This window comes from Macrotis lagotis, chromosome X, assembly GCF_037893015.1.
Source record: "Macrotis lagotis isolate mMagLag1 chromosome X, bilby.v1.9.chrom.fasta, whole genome shotgun sequence".
Taxonomy (NCBI): Eukaryota; Metazoa; Chordata; class Mammalia; order Peramelemorphia; family Peramelidae; genus Macrotis; species Macrotis lagotis.
Window position 1 is genome coordinate 668,690,923 of NC_133666.1, and position 24,055 is coordinate 668,714,977.

General features: G+C 47.8%; 1 protein-coding gene across 16 annotated transcripts in view; it reads left to right on the forward strand.

Annotated features, from left to right (window-relative positions):
• Positions 1–24,055, forward strand: part of PITPNM2 (phosphatidylinositol transfer protein membrane associated 2) — a 261,092-nt gene that overhangs the window by 224,737 nt on the left and 12,300 nt on the right. For 9 of the 16 annotated variants that reach the window (XM_074205466.1, XM_074205463.1, XM_074205473.1 and 6 more), the window contains 13 exons: positions 1,712–1,956; positions 4,652–4,841; positions 5,091–5,210; positions 7,679–7,971; positions 9,013–9,191; positions 10,143–10,313; positions 11,498–11,647; positions 15,343–15,507; positions 18,296–18,496; positions 20,937–21,085; positions 21,188–21,304; positions 21,845–21,961; positions 23,370–23,518. In XM_074205466.1, coding sequence (XP_074061567.1) covers positions 1,712–1,956; positions 4,652–4,841; positions 5,091–5,210; positions 7,679–7,971; positions 9,013–9,191; positions 10,143–10,313; positions 11,498–11,647; positions 15,343–15,507; positions 18,296–18,496; positions 20,937–21,085; positions 21,188–21,304; positions 21,845–21,961; positions 23,370–23,518 — 2,246 coding nt within the window. The remainder of the gene's footprint in view (positions 1–1,711; positions 1,957–4,651; positions 4,842–5,090; positions 5,211–7,678; positions 7,972–9,012; positions 9,192–10,142; positions 10,314–11,497; positions 11,648–15,342; positions 15,508–18,295; positions 18,497–20,936; positions 21,086–21,187; positions 21,305–21,844; positions 21,962–23,369; positions 23,519–24,055) is intronic. The other 7 variants (XM_074205474.1, XM_074205476.1, XM_074205475.1 and 4 more) reach the window with 4 other exon arrangements.

The following is a 24,055-nucleotide window of genomic DNA, read 5'->3' on the forward strand; positions in this document are numbered from 1 at the left end:
CCCCAGCGCTTGCGGGGCGGGATCGCTGACCTTCCTTGAGCCTCTGATTTGAACCTGTAAAATAGGCGTGGTGATACCTGGAATGCTGGCCTCCCTCTTCTGTCTCTGCAGCCCCAGGCCCAGCGTGGTGCCTGCCGCACAGCAAGAGTCTGAATAAGAGTGTGTGCTAGAGGATTGAGTTGTTGGGAGGCTCAAATGAGATAATGTATGGGAAACAATTTGGAAGCCTCCAAGTGTTGTCTGAGTAAATGTCAGCTGGTGTTATTAGAGAGATGTTTATCCTGGAAGAGAGAAGGCTAGGGCCGAGGTGAGTGAGCTGGCTGCTAGGATCCCAAGTGAAAGGGGATTTGCCATGTTCTCCTTGTTCCCAGAGGGTTCTGGTGGGGATGGGAATGAGTGTTGAAGAGAGCTCAGATTCAGACTCCCTAAAGGTGAGGGATGGTCCTTAAAGACAGTTTCCCTCCCTGGATGTCAGCAAGCCCACGCTGGGTGGCCACTTGTCATTGGTCTGGGGGAGAGTTGGATGAGGGCCCTTCCTGCTCTGCAATTTGGCCCATACCAGTTGCTATAGTCTAGAGAATCCTCTAGAATCTAGGATTTCATTTACTGAATTTCTGCTCTTTGAGTCCTCCCCTGCTCCCATAGAAGGGAAAATCCTGAAAAGGAAAGAAGCAAAGGCAGTGTGAAATGGAAAGGGCAGTAGAGTTAGGAAAACTCAGGTTCAAATCTGGCCTCAGAGATTTGACTAGTTTTGTGACCCTAGTCTAAGTATAGTCTCTGGGCCTCAGTTTTACCCATCTGTAAAGTGAGTGGAGTTGAACTCAATGGACTCCAGGATCTTTTCCAGCTCTAGATCTATGTCACCAGCAGCCTAAAAGACATTCTGTCTATTATATATCGTACATAGCTACCTCCTAAGTTATTTATGATTTCTTCCCTATTAAAATGTAAGCCCCTTAAATAAATAAAAGATTACATGAGGGGGAAAAAACCAGAAATAGATAGATAGATAGATAGATAGATAGATAGATAGATAGATAGATAGATAGATAGATAAAATGTAAGCCCTTTGAGGGCAAGAACTGGTTATATTTTTTGGTAAGTACCTATTGACTGCCTGGCACTCTGGGCAGGAGGGGGACCTGCCCAGGAGCCTCTGTTCTTCCCTGGGTTGTGAAGATATGATGTAGGCTCCTACATTTTTTATTAGGGCAGCTTCTTTCTCCTCCTTCCCTTCTCCACCCCCAACACCCCAAAGCCTTGTTTCAGCATCTCTAAAGCCATTGTTTTCATATTTCTGCCCTAAAGAGTGACCCTAAATAGTGACATCTATAAAATGCTAGATGATCAGCAAGGGTCCGCTCTGTGAGTTAATTAGTTTGAGTTAATAAGTATTTATCCATCACCTCTGATAAGCCTGCCATGATACTAGGCTCCTAGGGAGAAGAGCATCCTTTCTATCAGGGAAATGGAATATATTTGCTGCTACGTTGGAACAGGGTATGTTCAGTGACTGGAAGGATGATAGCAATTTATTAACTCTGACAATCTTTAATTAATTAAATTAATTAATGATGCATATGATTCTAAGTGTCCACTCTTAATCCATGAGAATGTGAACCTTCACCCCTCCCTCCATTGCCTCTCAAGGCTTATGGACCGACCTTTGCCTATGCAATGACAGAATTTGTCTTCTTCCTTCCTGTCCTAGGATGAGACCGGCCCTCCACTGGTACAGCCCTCTAAGATCCACGTCTTGCTGTTGGTGCTACACGGTGGGAATATCCTGGACACAGGGGCTGGTGATCAGAGCTCGAAACAGGGTGACGTCAACACCATCACCACAGCTTTTGACACAGTCATGCGTGTACACTACCCTGCTGCCCTCGGTCGAGTCACCATCAAACTGGTTCCCTGTCCACCTATCTGTTCCGAAGCCTTTTCCCTCGTCTCCAAGTGAGTGACAACCCCAAATCCTTTTCTCAAAGCAGAATCTGAACTGCTTTGTTGTTCTGTCATTTCAGTCATGACCCCATGTGGAGTTTTCTTGGCAGAGATACTGCAGTGCTTTGCCATTCCTTCTCCATCTCATTTTACAAATGAGGAAACTAAGGCAAACAGGGCTAAGTGACTTATCCGGGGTTACACAGCTAGTAAATGTCTGAGGCCAGATTTGAATTCATATTTTTCTGACTCCAGGACTAACACTGTCTCTATTGAGCCACTTACTTGCCTAAGAATGCCTTAGAATTAGGGAAGGTCATAAGGCTTTCTGACTTACCCACCAGGAAAAACCTCTCCTATGTTCCAGGGAGACACCAAATATGGGTTAGTTCATAGATTGAGTTCCTAATCAACTCCTGAGCCTGGGATAATGAAAATGACAGAGGTAGTGGTCTTCACCAAAATTCCGTTTTAATCTGAATCCCTGTTCTTCTACTTACTCTCTGTGTGACTTTGGACAAACCATTTAATTTCTCTTGTCCTCGATTTCCTTTTCTATAAAGGGAGGGGATTATAAATTTAGAACTGGAAGGGACTTGAATGGCTGACACCCCTTCATTTGATAGATGAGGAAGCCAAAGCATGGAGAGCCCATATAGGATCTCACATTGCATTAATAGCAGAGACAGACAAGGCTGTCATTCTTTTTTTAGGTATTTTTTGTTTTGTTTTGTTTAGTTTTTGCAAGGCAATGGGGTTAAGTGGCTTGCCCAAAGCCACACAGCTAGGGAATTATTAAGTGTCTGAGGTCAGATTTGAACTCAGGTACTCCTGACTCCAGGGCTAGTGCTCTATCCACTGCACCACCTAGCCACCCCAAGGTCATCACTCTTAATCTCACTTTATGAATTAAATGGCTAGTGTACTTCCAGAGTCTGGAAGGATTTGAGCATCTTCCCAGGCCCAGCTGGCCCTTGTGCTGTAGTCAGATTAAGGACAGTTTCCCCCAAAGCCACAAAAGAGCTAGGAACTTATTAGGGAAGTCCTTCTGTCCCAGAGGATAGCATTCTAGACCTGGTCCCATTTAGAACTCTGTTCAGAGGATGAAAGACAAGATAATTGGAGAATGGCTTTTGTCCACTGGGAGCCACTGAGTCTCTGTCAAAGACTTAAAGACAGACTTCTAGGTCAGGGGGCTGGGGTGGGGGAGTAACAGGTCAGGGATAAAGGATAATGGGACAATGGAAAACCACATTTTGAGTTAAAGAACCTGGGTTCAAGCCTAACTGTGTGACTGACTTTGGTCCTTAATTTCCTGAGCTGTGGGGGAAAAAGGGAAAAAAATCAAGTAGATGGGATTACACTATGGGATGTCTGAAATCCCTGCCAATACTAAGTTTTCAGAGGATAGTGGTAATCTATATTATAAATGATAAAATAGATTTTATATTTTATGTATGTATATATATGATATATACATTACATATGCATGTATATGTGTATTATTATATAAACATAAATATATGTAAATATACACATCTGTATATGTGTGTGTGTGTATATATATATATATATAGATAGATAGATAGATAGATATAGATATAGATAAGGGTTTTTTAATAAAATGGGAGTATAGCTACCTCCTAAGGCATCATATTCTGGACACCATTACTGAACAACTTTACTTGTTAGGAAGTATTTCTCTACCCCAACTCCCTTTTTTTCTTTTCTCTCTCTTGCACATTGTATTAAAATCTTACAGAAGTATTTCCTTTGCCATAAAAGAAAAGTTGGGTCCCAAAGCTTCACATGGGTAAAGTTCCCTTCTAATTCCTAACCTGGTAGACAGGTATCCTCAAATCCATAAAAATCACCATTTAGAGAAATAGCATAGACACTAGTCAAGCCATTTCTCTGTCTGGGTAAGGGTTTCCCTGCCCTTTCACTGGTACATTTGGTGATCTAGAGATGTTTTGGTCCTGCTGATATCTTAAGGATTCAAGTTACAAGGACCAATTCCAAGTCCCTTTAGAATAAGGTGAAAAAAAAGTGACCAAGCTCTCCAAGCCCTTTGCCCCAGGGATCTTGTTATACCCCAGAGAGGGCAAAGACCAAAAAAATGAAGGCTTCTTCCTACCAGAATAGTCATAGTAACATTTTTTTGTGATAGTAAAAAATTGGAAGCAAAATGGGTCCTCAGAGATTGGTAATGTCACTAATGAATGGAAGGGAGTGTTGTTATATAATAACTTATGAATGAGACAAATTTGGAGAAACCTGAGAAAATTCATGTCAATTGATTGAAGCAAAATAAACAGCTGACAGTGTGAGGGATGTAATGACCACAGTAAAGATCAGTATAAGGAAGCTTGAACCCTGAGCCACTGGAAAGTCTGCAATGGTCTTGGTGATCAGATAATGAAACGTATCTTGAGCCTCTTAGCCAAGACATGGGGGATTACTCAGGTGTAGTGTGCTATGTACTGTCACATGCAATCTTGATATCAGGTGCTTAATTAGGCCTTATTTATTGATTTGCCCTTATATATTTCCTTAGTTATTCTTGGTGACTCTAAGAGGCTTACTCTATATATGTGTGTGTACTTTCAGAAATGAATAATATAAAACCAGAAGGCATCAATAAGACTTTTTTTTCCTCAACAAGTCCCAGATGACTTGGTCCTCAAACTTTTCTTTTGCCTTCCAGCCTAAGTCCCTACAGTTACGATGAAGGCTGCCTCTCTAACAGCCAAGACCACATCCCACTTGCAGCCCTGCCCCTACTGGCAACTTCCTCCCCCCAGTACCAGGAGGCAGTTGCCATGGTGATTCAACGTGCTAATCATGCCTACAATGAATTCCTCAAGTCTCAGGATGGCATGACCTTTAATGGGCAGGTGAGTCCCAGGGCAGTGGCAGAGAGAGGGAGGAGAGGGCAGGTTGGGGCAGGAAAAACTCAAAGGGTCCCTCATGTACATGGGAGAAAAATTCCTTCCTGGACTATCTGAGGGTGATTTGATTTCTATTGGTTAAGGTTGGGAGATGGCCTTCTTTTCCATATTCATTTCTCAAACTTACCTGTTTGAGGGCTCCCTAGACCCAGGAGCAAAACTGATACCTGGGCTGGGGTTCCTCTCGGCTCGCAGGTCTGCCTAATAGGGGACTGTGTCGGAGGTATCCTGGCGTTCGATGCCTTATGCTACAGCAACCAAACTGTTTCAGAAAGCCAGAACAGCAGCCGCCGGGGAAGTGTGGTGAGCGTCCAGGTATTCCCTACTACTCCCCTTCACATACTTTGTATTTCAGCCATACTGGCCCCAAGTACAGGGCTGCCTAGCTTTCCTAGAATGTATCACCTCCTTCCTTTTTTTTTTTTTTTTGCAAGTCAATGGGGTTAAGTGACTTGCCCACGGTCACACAGCTAGGTAATTATTAAGTATCTAAGGCCAAATTTGAACTCAGGTACTCCTGACTCCAGGACTGGTACTTTATCTACAGCACCACCTAGCTGCCCCCTCCTTCCTTTAGCCTCCTGGAGGTCTGAGTGTCCCTCAAGGCTTTACTAGAGTAGCCCCTTCTACAGTCATTAATCAATTAATTATATACCAGACCCTTCCTATTTCCCCTAGTTCTCCCTCTCTTCCCACCTCTTCCTTCCTTCTTCTCTCTGTCTGTCTCTGTCTCCCCGCTTCCCATCTGTCTTTCTCTGTTTCTGTGTGTCTGTCTTTCTGTGTCTCCCCATTTTCTGTCAGTGTGTGTGTGTGTGTGTGTGTGTGTGTGTGTGTGTGTGTGTGTGTGTCTGTCTTTCTGTCTCTCTTCTTTCTCTCTCTCCCTCTTCCCTCCCTCTCAAATTAGAATAACAGGATCATGTATCTAGAATTGGAGGAGACTTTGGGAGGACAAACCTTCCCCCCAGGCCCATACACATTTTATCAGTTAGTAACCTGAGGCCCAGAGAGGTTAAGTAATTTGCATATTTGTTACATAGGCCACAACAGCAGCAGTTTTTTAATTTAGTACCTTTGACTACTTGGACATGGCTTTTTCTAATTATTCAGAAATGAATAATTAAATCCATAAGACATCATTCAAACTTTTTTCACTAGGTTGAACTGCCCCTTTCATATCTATGTCTATATAAAATCTATATTATTTTCTATACCTACATCTATCTGTATAGAGATAGATTAAAGATTTAGACATAGAGATGTCTAAATAAATATAGATAAAATTGAGATAGACAGGAATGCAGATGGGGAAGTATTGACATAGACACAGACACCTCTAATGAATGTAAACTTAGGCATCTGGGTGATCTAATGGATAGGCAGCTGCTCCTGCAGTCAGGAAGACGAGTTCAAATTCTGCCTCAGACACCTACTAGCTGTGTGACTCTGGGTAAATCACTTAAGCTCTCTTCCTTCCTCAGTTTCCTCATCTGTAAAATGGGAATAAGAAGAGCCCCTGTCTGTCAGGGTTGTGGTGCAGTTCAAGTGAGATAACATATTGTAAAGCCCTTTGCAAACCAAAAGAGCTATGTAAATGCTAGTTTCTTCTTACTGTTATCGGAAGCTCCATAAAGGCAAGAATCATTCTATTTGTCTCTCTGTTCCTGCCCCTGGAACAGTATCTGAATTGAAGTAAGCACTTAATACTTTTTTTTTGATGAACTGAATTGTTGATCAGAGAATTCTGGAAAGGGCACCCACACTCCAACGATATGGGTATCGCCATTGTGTCTGCCTGCCCTCCACTGGCCTGGAAACCCCTTGAGGACCGGAGTGTTTTAGAATGTGCCTCAACCCTTAGAACAGTTTGCCTTCCTTCATATTCCAAAGCCACAGACTGACCAAGCAGTGGAGGGCCCCACAAGAGTCCTCTCTCAGCTTGGGGGCCTCACAGAGATTTAGATTGACTCAGCATGTGAGGAGGTGGGGGGGAATGCTCTCTAAATGAGGATTCTGCTGTCCCTGGCCTTTCCCACCCTTGGAGACAGGTCACTCAAGGAGGAAGAGCCCCATGGACAAGTTCACAGGGTCAAAGGCAGCCTTGAACCAAGGTCTCTCCTGGGTATACCTTCCTCGGACTGACAGATGACTCCTCTTTGGAAAGCTTTCAAATCCAATGCACCTATCAATCAACAGGAATTTTTTGATCAACAGTCATGAATCATTTCTTTAGCCTCTCCTATGTACTAGATGCTGAGGAATATAGAGATAAAAGTAAAAATAGGTCCTGCCCTCTAGGAGCTTACATTCTAATAGGCAAGAAAACACGAAAAGAAATAGGGATAGAGCCTGGCCTAGAGATCCCTGAGCCTTGGTTTTCTGTGTGTATACAGAATAAATACAAAATGAATTTTATTCATTTATGTTTGGTTTTTACATTATCTACATTTCCCCAATGCATCCCCCTCTCCTCTCCATCTTAGAGATCTATGTGACAAGGAATACAGCAAAATTAAGCAACATATCTAAAGAGCCTTTTGGAATAGGCAGCCCTCCCCACTAGCAGGGTCTGAGCTCCTAAGAGAGGGTGCTTTTATCTTGCAAATGTTGATGAAATGGTCCTAGGCAGGCACTGCATGAACCAGGTCCCTTCTCCAGATGCCCTTGGTCTTGGGCAAGTTCTGATCCTGTTCTGGCCATTCTCCCAGTATCCCAGAGAGATGGAGGCAGAACCCAGGGTTGGTTCTATGCCTGGACAGAAATGATTAATGGGGGTACTGTTCCAGGACACTGACCTCCTGTCCCCTGGGATCCTCGTGAACAACACCCACTGCTCTGGGGGTAGCAGCAGTGGCGGTGGCAGTGCTGGTGGTGGCAGCAGTGGCAGCTGTAGTGGTGGGGGTGGCAGCGGCAGCGGCAGTTCCAGCCTGGAAAGCAGCCGTCATCTGAGCCGAAGCAACATTGACATCCCCCGCAGCAATGGGGGTGAGGACCCCAAGAAGCAGCTGCCCAGAAAGAGGAGCGATTCATCTACTTATGAAGTAGACACTATAAAACAGCATCAGGCCTTTCTTTCCAGGTAATGGGGGTTGGAGGCTGGGAGGGATCACTTTCTGGGAATTGATGGTCAAGCTCAGAGGCTCAGTGGTCCCCTTTCTATGTTGGGATGATTATGGTGATCTGAGGTCTATCCTGTTATTGACTGAAAGAACCAGGAGAGATTTTAAAGTCCAGCCTCCCCGTTTTACAAATGAGGAAACTGAGGCACAGAGAGGTGACGTGAATTGTTTGGAATCACATAGCTAGTAAGTGTCCAAATCAGAATTTGAACCCCAGTCCTCCTGCCTCCAAGACCACTTCACCATGCCAACAAAATAATAGTTTGCCTTTCTTGAGCAAGTGAAGGTTGGTCAAGGGTGTTCTTCACAGTACCCCCATGACCTGGTTCAAGTCACCCACTTGATAGATGAGGATACTGAGGTTTCAGAGATGTCAAGAGGTTTATTTGTCTATGATCACACAGCTGTCTTCTTCATAGCAGTCAAGATTCAAACCCAAGGTTTTTAATTTGGAATCAGATTCCATTACATTCAAAGGAAAGAACTCTCCTTACTTCCACTACTACCAGTCTTCTACTCCCAGGCCTCCTTAAGGATGCCCAAGGATGTTGAGAATCAAGGTGGAAGTGCCAGGTTGTACCCATTGTGCCTCCCATTCTCCCTGGGCAAGAGATGTTGTCCTATAGAATGGAAGCTCCTTGAGGGCAGGGACTGGCTCCTCTTTTCCTCCCCAGGGCCTAACATAGTGTAGACATGTAATCCAGTTGAACCTTTCCCTAGAGCAGAATGTTTTCTTTTCACTTTGACCAATAGTACCATGTCTTTGAAGCCAGGCTCTCCTTTGGGGACTTCCCCAGGTTTTCTGCCCCTCTTTTGGGGTGAGCCTGGCTTCAGCCTGAGCCCTCACTGGCTGGAAGTGGGCCAGGGGCTGAGAGTGAAAGGGTCAGCATTGGGCAGCCCAGTTGATGTCATTCATTGTTCACCTTCAGGGTGGGTGGTGTTGGTGGGCCAAAGTCCCAGAACTCAGCCCATCTCATGGGGGCCTGACCTCTCCACTGCAGTCTGCACTCCAGCGTGTTACGGAACGACCCCAACTCCCGTCGCTCGAGCAGCTCCGCCATGTTGGATGGAACTGGAAGCCTTGGGAAGTTTGAATTTGAGATCACTGACTTCTTCCTATTTGGCTCCCCCTTGGGGTTGGTCCTAGCTCTAAGGAAGACGGTCATCCCAGCCCTGGACGGTGAGTCCCCAGACCTGACCAGTGGTAGACCTCAGCTTCTCCAGGGTCAAGTGTATGGCCCCCTTATGGGGGCTATCTGGACTTTTGCTGCCCTTGTGTCTCTCTTTTCTATTTGCTCTCCCACCCCATTCTCCCTTATTACTCATCCAGATTTCCCCTATAGCTAAATCATTAGAATTCTGTCATTCACCAGTGGCCTCTCAGTCACCTTATCACTCAGTGCAGGGAAGGGACTATTCCCCCAATCTCCAAGTAGAGAAAATAGACTCTGGGCAGGTAGCAGGATATTAAATAGAGAGAAATCACATATAATCAAGAATTAGAATCATCACCATCATAATTGTTATTTTTAATAATCACTAGCCCTTTTACTCTCCGTTGCAAGGTTTCCAAAACTTTTTCTATTTATATTATTTCAGGGCTAGAAGATAGAGTCAGGGCTAGAAGATGATCATGAGGTCAGATGAGGAAACCAGCTTCTGAACAGTGTAGTGACCAAGCAGGGTTCCAGCCCAGATCCCACAAGTGGCTGTGGACTCTTCTGGCCCAGAATGTTGACCTCCTCCTTCCTAGTGCCCGTGCTCTGTGACTGCTACCTCAGGGATGTACATGGATGCACTGCCAGTCCCTATTGTGTACCAGGAAGATGTAAAGGGGGAAAAAAAAGGCAGATGGTCCCTGCCCTCAAGGAGCTTACAATCTAATGGGGGATTTAACTACTGTTAGGTGCAATGCAATAGACTTGGAAAAGTAAATATAGTTAAATATTTAATAGTTAAATTAGCAAATATAGTTAAAGAAAAATAGTTAAATTCCTCTTGGTGACTGCCCCATTGGGTCCTTTGAGATTTTCTGAAATCTCTACATCCCCTCAGTCTTCTTCCCCTTCCCAACTCCTTCCTCAACCCCACCCCCAGTCCACTTAGCCTTTGGTTTTTTTTCCCTCTGCAGTCTTTCAGCTTCGGCCTGCCTGCCAGCAAGTCTATAACCTCTTCCATCCTGCGGACCCCTCGGCCTCCCGTCTTGAACCTCTCTTGGAGAAGAGGTTCCATGCCTTGCCCCCTTTCAACATCCCCCGCTACCAACGCTTCCCTCTGGGTGATGGCTGCTCGACCCTGCTGGGTAAGGGGACCCTTTCTCTGGGGTAGGCAGGACTGGCTTGTCCCAGGTGCCCTGGTTCCCCCTGCTCCACCCACACCCATCTAGCCCCCACTAGGGGCCTATTGGTCACGTCTTCCAGTCCAAACCTCCCAGAGACAGCTCAACCTGTTTAGACCACCTAGCAGTGCTCTGTCCTCCAGGGACTGTCCATGTGCTTGGGCTTTGAGCTTCCCAGGATGTGAAGCCTTTCCCTCTTTCGGCCTATCTGGGGCCAGGGAGGTACCCACAGTCTCCTTATCATTCTCTCCTCTTTTTCCAACCTTTATTCCTGGGCTTAGCAAGGCCTAGCTCTAAAGTGGAATCATCATAGCAGGCAGAAGATTGGAGTAGCCTGGACCAAGAAGAGGAGGAGTGGGGGGCAGTGTATCTTTAATAAATGACCAAACTGCATCCTTGGGAATCCCAGGGAACTCTTTGCCTTCCTCTGGTCAGTACTACTGAACAATTCCCCACAGAGGGAGACCCAGAGGTGTTAAAAGGTCCATCCTGGATGCTCCCAGAAAAAAAACTTTGAATCTTCTAGCTGGGTCACTGGCCAGCAACGTCCTGTGCAGAGAACATGACCAATCCTTGCCACTGGGCAGAGGCAGAAGTCCCTAACTTGTCATTTGTCAACCTCTCCACACCCTAGAGGCTATTTATGTGCCCCTACCAGGCAGGAATGGTGGCAAATAGTATTGTTTCAACCCCTTTTGAGTACCATTCCTAAGAGTCTAAGGGTTTGAAGGGGCAGTCCAGGCAAAGGTCATGTAGTCAGTGACTAGCCCATGACCCTGTCATCCCTGCATGTTCTTAATTCTCCACAGTTGGAGTTTCTGGGAGCAGCCAGGCTTGACCTCCCCTCCCTCCATCTAATCCCCCCAGTTCCTATGTTCTAGAGCTCTGTGTGTATCCATTCTGTGTCCATGGCTAGTGTTGACCTGGGTCCTTTGTGAAAAGACTCCCTCTTCCACCTCGGGCACTGTCTGGTTCTTGTGCTGTGTTGTCCAGGGCAGGGGTCCTCAACCTCTGCTCATGCTCCAGTCCCGGGGTCAGCTGGCCTGTAGGGGAGGCCCAGGGCATCCCTGGGAAGCTGCCCGCTCAGCATTGTGGTCACATGCTTGTTTGTTCTTGTCCTCTCTGTTCTCTTCCCCGTCTGCTTCCAGTTGAGACAGTGCAGAACAACCCTGTACTCCTCCTGGAGGGTGGCCCCCTGGCTACCCTCCAGCACCAGGACAGCTTCATGGAAACCAGTATCCCCGTTCCCGTGCTGAGCTGCCAAGATGGGTCCAGGAAAAGTTCTGGCTGTGCTGAGTGTGTGTAACGCCCCTCTCTCCACCTCCCCCCATCCCCACCCCTGCATTTGTGGAGTGTGCTGGCTCTGGGGGGCCCTCACTGGCCACATGAGGCTGAAGGCTTTTCCTGGGGGCTCCTCTTCTTTCATAGTCATAAGATTACAGATTTAGAAGCTAGTTGGTCCAGCCCCCCTCGTCTTACAGATGAGGAAACTGAGGCTCCTGGAGCAACCTCAGCCAGAGAAGCCAAGGCATCCTTTTTTCCTTAAAGGAAGCTGGGTGGTGTAGTGGATGGCATTCTGAACCTGAAAGTCAAGAACTGAATTTGAATCCTGACTCAGATACTTCCTAGCTGCATGACCCTGGGCAAGTCACTTCACCTTTCTCAGCCTCAGTTTCCTCATCTGTAAAATGGCACTTACCTGGAAATGTTATTGTGAAGATTAAACAAGATAAGCTCTGTAATGTGCTTTACAACCCTTGAAGATTATATAAATGCTTGCCATTATTTACTTGCTAGCTGGAGATGAGGGGTGGTGCGCATTAAGCCGTTATGACTGACCAAGGGAAGCCAGCTCAAACTCTGAAGGTCAACTCAGTTACCTGCTGCAGGGGAAAGAAGTCTTGATTGGGATTCATAAGGCCCAAATTCTTTCCTCTTTTGCCACTAACTCACTTGGGCAACTGGCTTCCCCTCTCTGGGACTCAGTTTCCCTTTGTAGCTGCCGAGGGGATTGGATTCATGATAATCATTCTCCTTTCTAAAGTACTTTAAAAATTTTCTAGCGTTTTCTTTCACCTCATCTACCTCCAGTAAAACTCACTTATGACAACCCTTTCCAAGAAGGATTCATTTACTCTGTCCTCCTCATCTCCATTCAGAGTGCTTTCCTCACAACAATCCTGTGAGGGAGTGTAGCCTATTCCTTGATGTCCCCATTTTCCAGATGAGGAAACAGAAGCTGAAAAGTCAAGCTAGTAAGTGTTGGAACTAGGATTCAGGCCCAGTTCTCCAGAAAGCCCAGGTCCAGTATACTTTTCCACTGCACCACCCTGTCTCCTGGGTCCCTTCCAGCTCCGGTGCTCATTGGTTCTGTGGGAGGAGGGGAAGAACAGCTTGCCTACCTGGGCAGGTAAGAACACAGGAACTTCTGTTGAACAGCAGACTCTTCCCTTCCCTTCCTGCTTTCCCTCCCCTCTTCCCCCAGACCCTTTAGGAAAAGCCTTCAGGCCCCAGGGGTCTCCAATGGTTGGTTTGGCTTTGAGCTCAGAGTGCTCTGGCCCTCTCGCACTCTCATTCTTTTTCCGTCTCTCTGTCTGTCTCTCTGCCTCTGTCTCTCTCAATGCTGCATGGCTCTGATTGGTGACGCTAGTAGCCATTTGCCTTTCTCAGCATTTTCTCCTGGCTTGGACCCTCCCTGCATCTCCCCCACCCCCAACTCCTTAGGACAAAGAGCTCCTCCTACCCCATCCCCAAAGGGGATGTGGGATCAGGGAGCAGAGGTGGGGGAGGAGGGAGGAAATGAGAAACACCTTCCTTCTCCATAGGACCCCTTTTTATCACTTCATTTCAAAGGTCAGTCCAGACTCTTAGCTCAGGGTTTTCTATGTCACATCTTGAGAATCAAGAAGTTTATCTCAGTCAGTTGCATGGGAGTCCATGGTCCAGATGATTAAGAGTTTAGACACTGAAGCTAGATCAATTCCTAAGAGCCCAGAATGGGCGGCTCATTGGGGATTGGTGTCCCAACCAGCCTCTGCCTGGGTTCATCCAGATAACTGACAGAAGGTGTCAGTCTCTTCAGGCCAGTCCTGGACCCTGGCTCTGGAGCCCTCTCAGCAGGAACATCCCCTAATCTGCACATCTACCCTCCAGTCCTCTCCTTTACGGGAGACAACCCTTTCCAAGAAAGATTCATTTACTCTGTCCTCCTCATCTCCATTCAGAGTGCTTTCCTCACAACAATCCTGTGAGGTGAGGGAGTGTAGCCTATTCCTTGATATCCCCATTTTCCAGATGAGGAAATAGAAGCTGAAAAGTGAAGCTAGTAAGTGTTGGAGCTAGGGTACCAGCCAGGGACATTTGTACATTATTTGCATTTGAGAAGTCAGTGGGAACAAGGTGGAGGTGAGGGAAGGTGATTTTCCCAGAGAGAGGAATTATGAAGAAAAAAGGAAAGGTGTTTTTTTAAGGAATTTCTATCTAGCACTGTGAGTCCCGGGGAGATAAAATGTGGGGAGTCGGGCCACCCAGATGCCATCTGTTCTTTCCCAAGCCTGAGCCAGCCCCTCAGATCTCCTTTCCTATTTAGAACATAGGAAGTGGGGGTCGGGGCCAGAGGATCCTAAGACCTAAGAAGCCAGTCAAATTCAAAGGAGGAAACAACTTCATGGGGGGTAACATGGCCAAAAAAGAGCATTGACAGTATTTGAACAGCCTCCTTGACTTCATTCAGCTTTGTCCTTCAGGTGCTACACCATGCTGTATCAGTACTAGGGGGAAAAGGTAAGTTGGCAAGCTGGGCAAGGCTATAGTTGGCAAGCCAGGCAAGGCCACTAGTTGGGGAGCTAGTTCAACACTGAAAATAATTCCTCCCTACAGACCCAAAGCTCCCAGGGACCTCCCCCCTCTCCCAGTTTTGTGTTTGGACTAGTGAGGTCATTGGTGAGAGTACTCCCAGTGTAGAAATTCTCACCACCGATATAGATCAGCAACCTCTTTTTTTTTTCTTGCAAGGTAAATGGGGTTAAGTGGCTTGCCCAAGGCCACACAGCTAGGTAATTATTGTCTGAGGCCAGATTTGAACTCAGAGACTCCTGACTCCAGGGCCGGTGCTCTATCCATTGCACCACCTAGCCCCCCGTGATCAGCAACTCTTAACTAGTTTACTGTCCTAGTGAGTTTTCTAGGGTGCCAAGAGACTGAATGACCCGTCCATCACTGAGCAGGCAGAAAGAAGGTGATAAGATCCTAGAATCTCATACCAACAACTATCTACATCAGAGCAGGTTTCTTGTTTTGCCATTAACTCACTGTGTGTACTTGGGCAACTGGCTTCCCCTCTCCAGGACTCAGTTTCTCCCAGCAGTCAGGGAAGGGACCAATGGGACAGGGCCATAATGAGCCGCTGCTGGCTCTGCTTGGTTGGAATATGGTGAGGAAAGAGGATCTGCCATGGGGCATTGCCTCCTTACATAAGGAGGACATGTGGTTGGGGTTGGGGTTGGGGCAGAGGAATAGACGCAGATTCCCTCACTGAGGGGTGTAGGAGCTGCCCTCCGTTCTCACCCCAGCCTATCCCACTCCTGCTAGCTTGGTTCCCTTTTGCGCTTCTAGATTTTCTGGGCCTCCATCCAAGGCCAAGCCATTTTTGTCTTGGGGTCTCTTCCTTTTCACTTCAGCTGTCTGCTCCAATGAAGCCTCTTGATCCCTATGGCCTCTAAAAGGATGCCTCTGGCCCCAGCTGCTCCCTGTAACCTTTCCTGCCTCCTCTTTTAGCCTGTGGCACTTGGTTTGAAGCTCATGATGATGGCGGCGGCGGTGGCGGCAGTGGTGGTGGTGGTGGTGGTAGAGGGTAGTATCGTGTGGGGGTTGGTATTTTCTCCCACTTTTCTTCTCTTGCCTCTTTGTGGGGGGGCTTGTGGGCTGGCTGACTGACGAATGAACCTGAGAAGTCAGAGAGAGTCTGATCGACTCATCCTTCTGTTCTATGCAGCGGATGTCATCCAGTCCCACAACGCTGTCTTCATGGAGAATGTCTCCCCTTCCTCTCCTGGCACGGCCCCCACCTTCCGGGGCTTTCGCCGGGCCAGTGAAGTCAGCATCACCAGTCAAGTGTCTGGCATGGCTGATAGCTACACTGCCTCCAATATCGCCAACAGTAAGTGAGCCCTGAGATTTGGTGTGAAGGGGGGGGGTCCCTCATCCTTCTTTGAGAGGAAGGTGGGTCAAGGAGCCTGGACAGCCCTCAGGTTGTCTAGAGGCATTCGTTCGACTTGAGGCTTCACCCCTCACAGTTGCTCCCTCTGGTCTGGACTAGTGTCTCTACTCCTTTGAAGTATTATCTGGGTCTGCCACATGAGAGGCTCTGGGAGCAAAGCACTTGGGGATGCCCATAAGCCCCTCTGTAGCCAAGGTTGGCATCTCATTGGAAGGGGAGAAAGAAAATGCTATAACCTCATAACATAGAACTCCATGAGGAGTTTTGAGGTATTATGGTGGGATGTTCAGCTCTGTCCTTCCGGGATGGGAAATATGTCCTGCTAAGAAGAGTCCCTCTGCCTAGCTGTGTGGCCTTGGGCAAGCCACTTAACCCCATTTGCCTTGCAAAAACCTTAACAAAAAAAAAAAGAGTCCCTCTGAGCTTCCTAAAGAAGCTTTATTTAGAAGAATGTACACTCTAAAGAGAAGAGCTAGTTTCTTTTTTCACCCTTATATTCCCCTAAGTCTAATGCTGTGTCTGTTGAGTTTGGGGAGAAAGCAATGACTAAGGCAGTCCTCCGTATCTGACATGGTCAACCTCGTTGATTTTTCCCCTGAGCCACGGCAGCTCAAATCTAGTCCCTCATGTGGCCTGAACCCTCTCGATTTCTAGAAGAACAAATTAAAGGACTGGGGTGGGGGGGCAAGGGGCAGATGATACAATAGACCCATGTGTGAGGAAAGTGGAAATTCTGATGAGATTAAAGCTAGGCCAAATCTGAAATGGAGGAAGAGAGGGTGCTCACTCCAAGGTGCCTAGCCCAGTCCAACCACTGGGAATCCAGAGATCTCCCTCATTCCAGCCAGGAGGATTTATCAAGCACCTGTTGGGTGCCAGGCCCTGGGAATACAAGGACAAAAATCAACAAAGAGTTCCTCCCCTCAAGAAGTTTACTTTCTAGCTAGGAAAATAATAGGCCTGCATACAGGTTTATTGAAAACATGAAGTAAAAAATAAAAGTTTCTCCCCTCAGGGATCTTATAGTCTTCTGAAACATTGGTAGAAAAGCAAAGCAAATGTGAATGGTGAGGGAGAAACCTACGAATTCAGTTTTGGACATGTTTAGTTTGATGTTGGAAATCCCAGGGAGAGATTGGAGATAGAGATTCAGGAACCCTCAGTGTTGGAGTAAATAACTGATGGGAGGGCAGTGGAAATTGCCCAGGAAGAGAATATGGGAAAAGAAGAGAAGATGACAGTGAAGGACAGGCCCTTGGGAAATGTCCATGCTCAAGAGATGGTTGGAGGAAGAAGAGCCCCCAGAATAGATTGGAGGGAGGGATCAGAGAATTAGGGAGAGAACCATCCAAGATCATGGGTGCCAGAGAAGATGATCAACAATGGTGTCCAAAAATTATCGAGAGATTGAAGAAAAGACTGTTGAATTTAGAGAGGAAGAAGTCCCGAGTGACCTTGGAGAGAGTTCTTTCACCAGATCCCAATGGGAATGGGGAGCCAGTGCTTGGGACCAAGGAGTTGAGAGAATGATAAGTGGAGGTGACGAACATTGATTATCCTTTCTACAAGTGTGGCTATGAATGGAAAGAGACCTGAGGTGGCTACAGGGGGAAGGTGTTTGGAAAGTTGAGGGTTACATTTAGAATAAAAGGATGTTGAGGTTAAATGGCACCTGATGACTAGGAAAGAGTCCAGAGAGACTAGGGAATCCTGACTGAGCTTGGAACACCTCTAGGAGATGAGTGAGAGAGGCCGACAGTCTCAGGCTGGGGGAATTGGGAAGAAGGCACACCTACATCCCTCCAACATCAGTCCTGCGAGTCCCAACATAGACTGCTGTGTATGAGGATGTGTCAGGACACACTGGACCCCTTGGACAGCTGCTAGAAACCCCTAAGGCTTGACCAGGGCTTTGAGGTCTGAATTTTGGAGTATTAGCTTGTGGCTGGAGGGGAAGACAGAGTGGAAATTCCCTCCCACAGATTGACAGAGTGACTATTTGTTTCCCCAACTACCTAGCCCGAGAAAATTCTTCTTTTGGTTTGTCACAAGCAAAATCCTTCTGACTGCTTTGGACTGTCTGTTTTGTTCAGTCACAACAAATCAGAGGATCATGGAACTAGAAAAGAAAACTTAGAGGTCACTCTCTCCTACCTTCTCATTATACACACTGAGGCACAGAGAGGCAAAGTGACTTGCCCAGTATCAGACAGGTAGAAGTAACAAAACCTGGCTAATCCCAGGCCATCTTCCCTGACCTTGAGGACCTTGCTGGATGAGTTCCCATGCCAGATGCTTAGAAAAGGATCTGACATATAATAGGCAACACCAGCTGGTTGGTTGACTGAGAGAAAGAAGAAAGCAAAAGAAAAAGAATGAGAAGAAAGGGAGAGAGGATAAAAAAAAAAGGAAGGAAGGAAAGGAGGAAAAAAAGAAAGAACAAGAGGAAGGTAGGGAGAGAGATAAGAGAGGAAGAAAGAAAATGTTACCATCATCCTAATCCCAGAATTTAGGGGATTTAGCTGCAGCTCTTGGATAATCCAGTGTTTTCCGATATCCCATGCCTTTTTCTCATCATTGTCTAGGGTCATCTGTACATCAGTCATTAAGTCTTGGCTTTTCCATCAAGATCTCTTCTTGGGGGAAAGGGGGGGGTCCCAGGCTCCGAGAGTCTCCTAGGGCCCTGGTTAAAGGTGTTAATGAGCTTGTTATTGTTTTTATTTCTTAGAGACCCAATCGGCCCTCAGTCACACCCCCAGTATCAGGCGCCTGTCCCTGCTTGCCCTCCCCCAGCAGCCCCCTGCCGCCCCGGTGCCCCAGAGGCCCAGGCCGCAGCCAGGGGAGCTGCCCCTCAGCCCTGTAAGAGAGAGCTTGGCAGGGGATCTGAGTCTCAGCCTGGACCAGGTCCCCAACCTGGACATCGGAGAAGGTATTGTGGGGCAGGAAGCCCTATTTCACAAGACACATTCACTCCTCCTGTCCTTTCTGGCCACATCGGCATGCCTCCCCTCTTTGGACAGCAGCAGTGTTCAGATCACTTCCCAGAGCATCCTGGCCTTGTTCTGCCTGGGGTCATTTCCGGGCTGGACCTAAAAACTAACCCTGCTCTGCCTGTGCTGGGGGTGAGGGGTCTGAAAGCTGAGTCTGTGTCTGGGGGCTGGCTGAGATCACCATTTCTGTCTGCCCCTTTGCCTGGGCTGCTTTCCCTGGGGTCGGTCTGGTGACTTAGTCTGGGCACACAGCAACCAGCTGGGGCCAGTGAAGCCATCCAGAGGTGGAGGACGGGCAGAAGCGCAAGACCTTTACAATCTGGAAAGACAAAAACCAAAAGGACCTGGAACCAGCAGAATTAGGAAGGGAAATCCACTGAGTGGGGAGTTGGGGAGGGAAGGACTCCATAGCACCAACAGATTTAGGAGTCAGAATGCTTGGCATGAGGATATAGAGGGCCAGGCTAGACTGTCAGCCTACCCCATGTGTTTGGGGTGTGGGGACATGTCTATATGTGCACAAATGTATTTAACCATATATCATCTCGGCCTGAGTCAGAGCCCCTGTGGAGGATGGTATTCTGTGGTGGGCCCCACATGTCAGGAAGGACATTGGAAGGTGTCCAGAAGAAGGCAGCCAGGGTGGAAGGAGCTGGAGGAAAGAGGAGAGGTTCAAGCATTTGATGGTCTGTCATGTAAGGCAGTGGGGGGAACCTGGGCATTGACTTAAGAGGAGGAGCTTCTGGCTGACCATCAGGAACAAGCTTTGTCTTGGGCAGAGCCATCCCCAGGCAGAATGGGCCACCCCCAAGGTGGATGCCAGGAGGGTGGTGGGCACAGGGCTGGGCCCTGTACAGACTGCTTGCTTGCTTTCATGCCAGGAGATGTTAGAGAAACTGGCTTTGTTGGTCTGACCCTCCACCGCCATCCCAGCCCCTCACACACACTTGCTCAGCACTCCTTCTAACCTGTTTTCTGTGCTTTGGGCTCCAAAGCCACACTCAGATCCCAAAGACTTTTTGCTTGCTTCCCACTCTGGATGCTGGACTCCTTTTCTACCACCACTCCTAAATCTGAATGGGGGAGAGGGGGAGAACCCTGAAATCACAGGAATTGGTACCTTCAGCCAACATCTATGTAACATTGAATGCTTTTGCAAAGGGTGCTCCCCACGTTCACTCATTTGTTCCTTACCACCACCTTCTGAGGAGGGTGGTACAAGAGGTATTCCCATTTTACAGATGACAAAACAGGGACCCAGAAAGCTTACCTCCCTGTGTCACATAGCTAGGAAGTAGCAGAACCCCAGACTAGCTCTGCTCACCTGCTGTTAAGCCAGAGCTCCTTCAGCTGTAATGAAAATTCCCTGCAAAATGAGTCTCATCTAACTCTTAAGAGAATAGCTTTTAGAATCTCTTCCCCCCTCTCCATCCAGGCCTTAGTCTATTCAGTTTAGAAGCCTGACTCTGGGACAGAAGATACCCAGAGGGTCCAGGATAAGGGCAGGTGGAGGGGGTTGGCGTGAGCCAGAGCTAGAAGCATCCTAAGGATGGAGGTATTGCACAGTGGAATTGTGGGGTCCCTCTCCCTGTGAGTGAGGCTGGGCCTCACCAGAGGCCTCCCAGCTTCTTGCCAGCTTGGAGCGATGGACAAGTCGAATAGTGTAGTCCTGGGCCCACTCCTTCATCAGACTCTTCTGGTCTGGAGAGACATTCATCACTCCCAGTGGAGCCTACTTAAGCAGACTGGAGGGTCTGTTGCCCAGCTGGGGTACCTGGGCTAGGGGACTGGCTAGGCTAGGCAGAGAGGGGTCAGGACCCCACCTTTCTTCTTGTGAGTATATGTGTCTATTTTTCTCTTCGTCTTGCTCTCTCTCCCTCCTTTTCCTTATCTCCTCCTTTTCTTCCCTCTCCCCTCCCCTCACACATAAGTATCCTTTTTCCCCTCCATTAATCTTTTTCTTTCCTCTGTCATTCTCTCATTCTCTTTCTGTTTTTTCTCAATCGCTCTGTGACTCTCCTACACACACACACACACACACACACACACACACACACACACACACACACACACACACACACACACCCCACATATATCCTCTCTCTTTCTCTTCTTTTCTCATTCTTTTTCTTTCCCTCATTACTTATCTTTTATTCTCTAGGTCTCTCATTCTCATTCTCTATCTCACATCCTCTTTCTTTTCCTTCTCTCTCATTCTATCTCTCTTGCCTTTGTCTGTCTCTCTTCTGCCATCTCTCTTATCTCTGTCTTTCCTCCTCGTCTCTCTCCTCTCACCTTTGTGTCTTCTCTCATCTCTTTTGTCTCTGTTTCCCTCTCCATCTCACTATGTTTCAGTCATCAAACCTTTTCTCCCCCCAGTTGCCGCCAAATGGTGGGGAACAAAGCGGATTGATTACGCTCTGTACTGTCCAGATGCCCTCACTGCTTTCCCTACTGTGGCTCTCCCCCACCTCTTCCATGCCAGCTACTGGGAATCTACTGATGTGGTCTCCTTCCTGCTGAGACAGGTAGGTCCTCACCTTCCATCTCTGATTTGGGGCCCCAGGGTAGGCTAGGACCTGCTGGTCTGGAGGATATCCCTCTTCCTCATTCCTCCATCTACTCCTCAGGTCATGAGACATGAAAATGCCAGCATCTTGGAGCTGGATGGCAAGGAAGTGTCTGTATTCACTCCCTCAAAGCCCCGGGAAAAGTGGCAGAGGAAAAGAACTCACGTAAAGCTACGGGTAAGCTGCCAAGAACAGGACTCTCTCTGTCAGAGAGTCACCACCCACACTGGTCCCCTTGGCCAGTGAAGCAAAGCCTCTGGTCTCTTCTCAGAATCACATCCTTAAATGCACAAACAAAAATATATAGGATATCAAAAGAGACCAAAGTTTGTGAAAATAAGGTTGTAATTTTTCCCCCATTAGGGTTCACAGACTGCCCTCATATCCCCCAAAAATCTCTCTTCAGACTCTCTGGAGTCCATGGACTCCAGACTGACAAACTCTAGTATAGATGCATTCCCAGTCACACAAGAGATAAGCCAAACCAGACTAACTCTAGACAGTGTGATGGAGACTGGTGACAGACGCCTGAGGGCTGCAGTTGAAAGATCCTACCTCTGATACCACACCTTTGACCCCTGTTTCCTCCTCTGTGGACTCCCAGGTCCCTTCCATGTCTAAATCTTGATCCCCTAGCTCTCCAGCCCAAGCTCCCCCAAGGGTGTTTACTAATCTCTACCCCACTAGTCACCCCTGATTGTCTGTTTTCTCCCCCAGAACGTCACTGCTAATCACAGGATCAATGATGCTGTAGCCAGTGAGGATGGTCCTCAGACCCTGACAGGCAGGTTCATGTATGGACCTTTAGACATGGTCACCCTGACAGGAGAGAAGGTGAGTGGAATGGGATACGGGGCCTGCCCCAAGACTTTCCAGTGTCTGGCACTTGGTAGGCCCTTATTGACAGACTGCCTTCTAGTCCCACCTCCCACTCAGTCCATCCAGTGACATCTTCACTGACAGATGGTCAGCCAGGAATGGTTCCATGAAGAGAGATCACCAGATTTGGCACAGATGGGCCTTAGTTGGAAACCAAGGGTCTGACACCATGCTAAACTTTACTATCACTATTGGTCTGACCTTGGGTTCTTCACCTGAGGAGGCTGCATTTTCTAGATGGCCTCCATGTCATGATGTGGATATCCATCTGGGAGCAGCATCTTTCCTAGCTCTCTGAGCCTCAGTTCCCCTCAATGTAAAATGAAGGAGTTAAGCTAGATGACTTCTCCCAGTAGAGCCCTGAAGCCTTGTGCCTCCGGAGGGGGCCCATTCTGGAGTTGGACGTCCCTGATTAGAGCTCTTGGTCAAATAGAGCTTAAGTCTGGCTCCCAGAACAGTCAATGGGGATTTACTTCTGGGTATGGTGGAGGGGAGAGAGTCAGGGATGGGGGGGTGGGAAATAAATCCCAGAGTTAAGGATCTCCGAGCTGTAGTCCAGTGTCCAAGCCAAGCCCAGCACTAATGTGGCGAGCCCCTGGGTGGAGAGGAATGTCTAGCGGCCTGAGGAAGCAGAGGTCAAGGACCTGTGAGAGCTGCCCTGTGGATCAACAGGCCTGTCTGGACAAGCTCAAACAAAATAAAACTTCAAACCTCAAGCATTTATTCATCAATCACTAGAGGTTACACTGTTGGGAAACACTAGGGAGAGAGGGAGAGAGAGAAAGAGGAGAGAGACACACAGAGAGACAGAGACAGAGATAGAGGAAAGAGAGAGAGAGGCACTGTGACTCTGTACTTGGCATCAAACACAAGCTGATAAAGATCCTCTCTGCCCTCAAGGAGCTTATATTTTAATGGAGAAAAGAGAAATGTAAACTCAGTTCAAATAAAATCTATCCAGAATAGATGGTATGCAATGTCAAAGAGGAAAAGAATCAGTCGCTTGGAAGGCCTAGGAAAGACATCCAGGAATGGGAGGGGTTTGAGCTGGGTTCATTTTGTGTTCTTAGGCTTCACATCAGAGAGGATGAGGGGCGGATGGGAGTGGGGTGGGAGACCCTTATGGATGGGGGGAACATGGGAGAGTAGGGAGGTCACCAGTGGCAACAGCAAAAGCATCAGCCCTGGTATGTGGTGAGAATCATTTCCATTATATAGAGGTCCCAGGGTAAGAATTCTGGAGTCAAGGGCAAGGCTTGGGGGGGGCAGGGGTTCATGGTCTAATATCAGCTTAGGGAGCAGGATTGTGAGGCCAGTCAAGTCAAAGAGAGGTTCTCAGCTGCCACTTTGATGCTGCTCCCAGGTGGATATCCACATCATGACGCAGCCGCCATCTGGGGAGTGGGTCCACTTTGACACACTCATCACCAACAGCAGCGGGCGAATCTCTTACACCATCCCTGAGGAGCAGCGCCTGGGTGTTGGTGTCTACCCCATCAAGATGGTGGTCAGGTGAGAATGGGCTTCTACCCAAAGCATCAGGTGTGGAGGGAGGGGAATGGGGTGTTCACTGAGGACCAGAGGGTAGGGCAGGTTAGTGCCCCACTGCCCCACCATGCCAGGGTGACAGAAGGGAGAACCAGGTACAAAAGTGAGATCTTCAGAACTGCCCCCATGCTGGATATGGAATTAAAAGGACCTGGGTTCAAATCCCAGCTTTCTTCCTGTGATGCTGAGCAAGATACCATACCTCTCCAGGTCCCAGTTTCCTCCTTTGTAAAAACTGGTGGGTTGTACAACTCTGAAGTCTACACTCTAGGCTTTTCAGCCTGATCAGCTGGCTCCCCAAGCCTTGGTCTTCCTAGAATCTCTAGATCCACTCCTCTGTTTGCCTCTGAGCCAGAAAAAGGGTTCCTCCATCTCCTCCCCCAACCCCAGACTACAAGGATGACAACTTGTTATGAATGTATGACTGGGACACCAAATTGTGGCCCCATGATGACTTTTGGGGTGGGGATAGGCTGCCTACTTGGTCATCCATGAAGATGG